Source organism: Carlito syrichta, unplaced genomic scaffold (assembly GCF_000164805.1).
Source record: "Carlito syrichta isolate Samal-C Ts95f unplaced genomic scaffold, Tarsius_syrichta-2.0.1 Scaffold305230, whole genome shotgun sequence".
In the NCBI taxonomy this organism is placed as follows: Eukaryota; Metazoa; Chordata; class Mammalia; order Primates; family Tarsiidae; genus Carlito; species Carlito syrichta.
Window position 1 is genome coordinate 71,554 of NW_007249326.1, and position 5,876 is coordinate 77,429.

Consider the following 5,876-nt stretch of genomic DNA (forward strand, 5'->3'; position numbering starts at 1 on the left):
TGGCCCATGTAAGCCTTTGGAACCAGCCCCAACCTGAGTCTCCCCGGCTCACGGAGGCCTCTCCTCCATGTTCGTCCTGGTTCGAAACAGACATGGAGGCTTCAGTGTACGGCAGAGCCTCCTCTCAGGGTGGCAGTGGGCTGGGTGTCTCTGCCGTTCTGTCGCTGTAGGCCTGGACTTCTAGGAAGCCACTGGTAGGCCTCTGTAGCTGTGCCCAGCTCAGCTCTGCGGGGGTACTGGCGTTCCCTGAGCTGGGAAGAGTGTTCAGCTGAGGGTGCACATGGGGGAGAGTGGGCTCAGCTTTGAGCAGACGGGAGGCCACAGCACGGTGCTTCCCTCGGGCTCCCTGGCCCTGGGCTGAGCGGGTCCCAGAGAGCCTGTCTCCCGACTGGCCCCGGCAAGTGCCTCCGCTGATGAGGTCCGTCCCACTGTCACTGCCGCCAGCCCAGGTACTGGTCCGGCGTGTCGCCCCCGTGGTGAGGACAGAGGGCCAAACCCGGTCCTGCCCAGAGCTGGGCTTTGGTGCTGTCCGGAGGCAAGTTCCTGGCAGCCTGGCTGTGCTTTTGGGAACACAGTCTGCCAGGAACAACCCCAGCCGGAGGCATGGGTGGCGGGAACCCAGAAGGCCGGCGTGCCGGGACGTGCCACGCCTCGCTCCCTCTCTTCCAGGTATGAGCGGCTGGAGGACCAGCTGCACGACCTGACTGAGCTGCACCAGCACGAGACGGCCAACCTGAAGCAGGAACTGGCCAGCGTGGAGGAGAAGGTGGCCTACCAGGCCTGTGAGCGCGCGCGCGACATCCAGGTGCTGTCCCGAGGGGGCGAGGGTGCTCCCAGGCTTCGCAGGCATCGCGTCCGCGTCCTGAGGACTCCCGGCACGCGAGACACAGTGTCTTCTCACAGACATTCTCTCTCCCCCTCGGTAGCCCCAGCAGCTTGTGGTACAGATGTTACTAAGCAGAGACTGAAAAGCCTCCATGCTTTCCACCCAGTCAGGTCACACATGCCCATCCACCCCAGGCCCATCGCCACCGAAATTGCTAGCATTTAAGAATATGAGGCCGGGTGTGGTGGCTCATGCCTGTCATCCCAGCACCTTGGGAGGCCAAGGCAGAAGGATTGCTTGAGCCCAGCAGTTTGAGATCAGCCTCGGCAACAGAGCGAGACCTGGTCTCTCCAAGAAACCGAAAGATCAGCCGGGTGTGGTGGCCCACGCCTCGGGAAGCTGCTCGGGAGGCTGAGGCGGGAAGCTTGTCTGAGCCCAGGAGGTTGAGGCTGCGGTGAGCCATGGTGATGCCACTGCACTCCAGCCTGGGTGACAGTGAGACCCCAACTCAAAAAAAATTAAGACTACAACACAGACCCTGCCTTCGAGAGGCTTACTGCTGGGGGCGAGTCTGGAGTCGCTCCACTGGCAGACGGCGAGAAGGGGGATTGCAGGGTGCGGACCCTGCGAGCCACGGAGGTTCAGACGCGTGGTGCCCAGCAAGCTGTGGCCTGGGGGGCCGGTGGCCACTCTGGCAAAGCACCGGGTTTCCATCCCAGGTCTGCCCCCGGTCAGCCACATGGCCCCAGCCCTCCGGCGCTGTCTGCTCTCCGTGAATCGGGAGCGTTGGAGTCTGTGGGAATCACGCTCTGCAGCGCACGGCCTTCCCCGCCTCGCCCTCTCCTGCTTGCTTCTCAGTGTAGGGGGCTCCTGCTGTTATGCCCACTTCTCAGACACGGAGGCTGAGGCACAGAAGGGTTAGGTGGCCCAGCAGGGTCTTGCGGCTCGTCCCGGAAGAGTGGCTGTCCTGGGAGAGGCGGCTGGAGGAACCTGGAGGGTGTGGGCGGGCGGAAGGGGAGGACGGTGGAATCGGAGACACAGGTGCGCCCAGCGTTTCCTGCATGGTGCTGGCGTGTGGCGAGCAGCCCCGGGTTTCCTGACTGCCTTGACACAGGGGCCGGGGGGCTCGCGCCGGTTAGTCCCGCTATCGGGAGGCTGAAGTGGGAAGACGGCTTGAGCCCAGGAGTTGGAGGCTGCAGTGAGCTGTGATCACACCTCTGCCCTCCAGCCTGGGTGGCAGAGCAGACTCTGTCTCTAAAAAAACAGACAGAAGAAGTGTCCTCGGGTAGTGCTCAGCTTCGTTTTGCAAATGTCGCCTGTGTGGACAGCGGTCCTCTCTCTGGGTCCGTGAAGGCCCTGGTGTCCAAGCCCCACTTCTCGGGGAGAAAGCGGAACCCTAGGTAGTGGGGTCCCTGCAGCGTGTGCCCGTGGCGTGTGTGCCGGGTTGGGTTCTGCCTGGCCCTGGGTGCTCCGCTCTGAGGAGGGCAAGGTTTCCAGCTAGATGTGGCTTTGCCGCCAGCTGCTGTGAGCTGCGGCAGCACGCCTAATACCACTGGTGCCGGGGGAACCATGCAGTTGGTTCAGAACATGTCTCAGTGGCCCCGGTGGGGTCTGACTGTGTGGCCTTCTTAGTTAGGGACGTTTGGGGTCGTCTTAGCCTTCCCTTTTGTATAGACATGTGTCTCCTCTCCCTGAACCCTAAGTGCAACGTGCCTCCCTTTTCTTTGCGGTGAAGAGGTCAGGTAAAAGGCAGGACTGCCAAGAGAAACTGCTGGGCAGAGGGCGCAGGCGGCTGCTTCCTGGCCTCCTCGCCCGGAGTCACAGGGAGGACGCCTGTGAGCGACCCGCCTGCGGTGTTGCGCTCCCCACCCATGCGCTGCAGCCCCCGATGAGCTCTGTGCCTCAGCTCCTCGTCGTGAAATGGCACGTCATGAGCTCTGCCTCAAAAGGTGTCATCCAGGGACGTGAGTGGGTGGTGCCTTCGCCAGACACAGAGCGAGCAGTCAGCAGGTCCCTGCCGGCCGCTGGTCTCGTGGCGAGTGGCCGTGTCCCTCGGGGCTTTGGCAGTTGGGCTTCCTCCTGGCGTCCTGTCTTGTTTCGCTGTTGTCTCTATTTCTTGAGTCGGGGTCTCGCTCTCTTGCCCAGGCTGGAGTGCAGCGGTGGCATCCTGGCTCACCACAGCCCCAACCTCGTGGGCGCAGGCGCTCCTTCCACCGCAGCCTCCAAAGAGCTGGGACGACAGGTGCACACCACCCTACCTGGCTAACTTTTTTGTTTTTGCGTAGACAAGGCCTCCTGTGTGGCCCGGGCTGGTCTTGAGCTCCTGGGGTCCAGCGATCCTCCCACCTCGGCCTCCAGAGTGCTGAGATGACAGGCCTGAGCCACCACACCCTGCCTTCTTCCCATTTCTTGTGTTCTTCTAGGCAGGGTCACGGCTACCCCGTGCAAGGATTGTGTGTTGTTTTAAGCAGCTTTGCTTAAAAAACCAACCAAACAACAACAAGAAACGGAATTCCCAACTAAATGTGGAGAGGGAATCCCTTCTGTCCTCAGGCCAGTAAGCGAGTCACCGAACCCGAGAGAGGACTGAAACGGGTGCTGAGTGTGTCTTGGTCCAGTGACTAAAATTCCTTGTGATTCCTGCTTCGTTGTTTTGGATTTCCTTTCAGTAAAAAGTTTGACAGCAGTTGTGAGACAATTCTGAGATCAGCTCATTTGCACGTGCGGGCACGGTGGCTCACACCTGCCATCCCAACACTTGGGGAGGTGGAGGCGAGAGGCCCTTGGGTTCAAGACCAGCCTGGGAAATGGGGCAAGACCTGGTCTCTACAAAAAAAAAAGACGCGTTAGCTGGGCATGGAAGTGTGCTCCTATAGTTCCAGCTACTCGGGAGGCTGAGGAGGAAGGATCCCCGGAGCCCAGCAGGTCGAGGCTGTGGTGGCTGTGAGCGTGCCCCTGCACTCCAGCCTGGGCCACGGAGGGAGATTCCGCCTCCAGGACAAGGAGGGTGGCTTGAGCGTGGCTCTTCTGTCTGCTTGTCACGGTGCCCGGGTGGGCAGCCTTAGCCCCGCAGTCGAAGGAAGGCGGCCTCTGCGCGTGCCTGCCACTGTGGAAGGTGCCCTGCAGCGGACAAGGTCTGGGGACAGCCCCTCCCTTGCTGCTGGCCCAGCGACTCAGGAGTCCCTCTGGTAACAGAGAGCCCAGGTCTCTGGCCCCTGGAGTTATTCGGCAGACGAAAGGCAGGTGGGTGTTGGAGCCATGCCCTGGTGTCAAGCCTGGAAAGAGGGCTGTGTTCTCGCTGGGCGCGTGCCCCTCGGATCGTGAGCCGGATGGCGGCCACCCGGCGCGCTGGCAGAGGTGCCGGTGCCACCCGTGGGCAGGTGCTTGGCCTCCAGTGGCTCGGGGGCTTGTAGCTCTGAAGCCACTCGCCCCGCCCAGCCCCCAGTGTGGCCGTGCGGGCGCAGGTGGTGGCAAGGCAGCCCGGCGCTGTCCTCCGGCCGTGTGTGTGTCTCGCAGGGGGCGGAGCGCTGGAGGGGGCTGGGTCTCCTCCGACGGGTCAGGGAAGGCGCTGCTCAGGGTGCAGCAGGCAGGGCAGACCTGGAAGACGAGGGCGGGAGCCACCGGGGAAGGGGGCACCCGTTCCAGGCAGAGCACACTGCATGTGCACGGGCCCTGGGGTGAGCACACGTTCCTCTTCAGAACTTGGAAGAAGGCCAGGCGCAGTGGTGTGTGCCTGTAATCCCAGCTGCCGGGGAGGCTGAGGAGGAGGATCGCTTGATGCCAGGAGTTTGAGGAGAGCCTGGACAGCGTAGTAAGACCCCGTCTTTGAAAGTCAATTTCAGAATTGGAATCTGGAACCGGAAGCCAGACCGGCCAGGTCACTGTGAGGACACCGTGAGGGGCTGGCCTGAGGCCACTGAGACAGGAGAGGGGCTGAGCCTGGGCCTGGCAAGGCCTCTGAGGGCCATGGCAGGGGCTTGAACGGTGTATGCACGGTTGGCACTGATGTGCTGTGTGAACATGGCCTTGTGGAGGTGGGACCCAGAGGGTGGGGACCTCCAGAGGTGGGTGGTGTGAGGTCGGGGGGCGGAGAGGGGTGAGGACCCTCAGAGGGGCGTGGCAGGCGGGAGGCCTGGGGGTCCTGAGAGGAGTGGGGACCTCTGGAGGGTCGTGGCAGGCAGGAGGCCTGGTGGGCGGCGGGGGTGGCCACTGTGGGTGGGAGAAGCGGACGGTTGGAGCTGGATGCTGGCTGTTGCCTCAGCGGCTGGGGACGGGCTGGGGACAGCATGTCGGGGATGCCCCTGAGGCCTCGGGTGTGTGGAACTGGGTGGCTTATGGGCCGGGCGTGGGAAAACAGGCACTCTAGGGGAGAGCCAAGTTGGCTGCAGTGCAGGGCGGTGTGACCCGTGAGCCATGGTTGTGTACACACAGTTGTGTCTACACATGGCTCTGAGCGTACACGGCTGAATACACACGGTTATTTAGACACCTTGTCCACATGCTTGAGTGCATATGGCTGCACACACGGTCGGCACACACGGTCACTCTCCCCTGAGCAGCAGCAGGCAGCGGGCCTTGGGGCCCGGTTCACGGCCCTGTCGCCAGGGCCCACGGGGGCTTCGCGGCGGGCAGCCCAGGCCGCCCGGCATGACCTGCTTCCCTCTCGCCCGCAGGAGGCCCTGGAGTCCTGCCAGACGCGCGTGTCCAAGCTGGAGCTGCACCAGCAGGAGCAGCAGGCCCTGCAGACGGACGGCGCCAGCGCCAGGGTGCTGCTGGGCAAGTGCATCAGTGTGGTGCTGGCCTTCATGACCGTGGTCCTGGTGTGCGTGTCTACCATGGCCAGGTTCGTGTCGCCCATGATGAGGAGCCGCTTCCACATCCTGGGCACTTTCTGCGCCGTGACGCTGCTCGCCGTGTTCTGCAAGAACTGGGACCACATCCTGTGCGCCATCGAGAAGGTCCTCATCCCCAGATGAGGCCGGCCCGCCTCCTGCCTCCGGGAGGCTCACGTTCAGGCCTCCTCCGCGAGCCGCCGGGCTGCCCAGCGAGC

At 63.2% G+C, this 5,876-nt stretch overlaps 1 protein-coding gene across 1 annotated transcript; it reads left to right on the forward strand.

Moving 5' to 3' along the window:
* Window positions 1–669: 669 nt before the first annotated feature.
* LOC103263712 (transmembrane and coiled-coil domains protein 3-like) lies at window positions 670–5,802 on the forward strand (the record flags this gene model as incomplete). The annotated part of the gene is made up of 2 exons (XM_021714106.1): window positions 670–805; window positions 5,500–5,802. Coding segments are annotated over 2 exons (439 nt in total), but the record flags the coding sequence as incomplete, so codon positions are not given.
* Window positions 5,803–5,876: the final 74 nt, after the last annotated feature.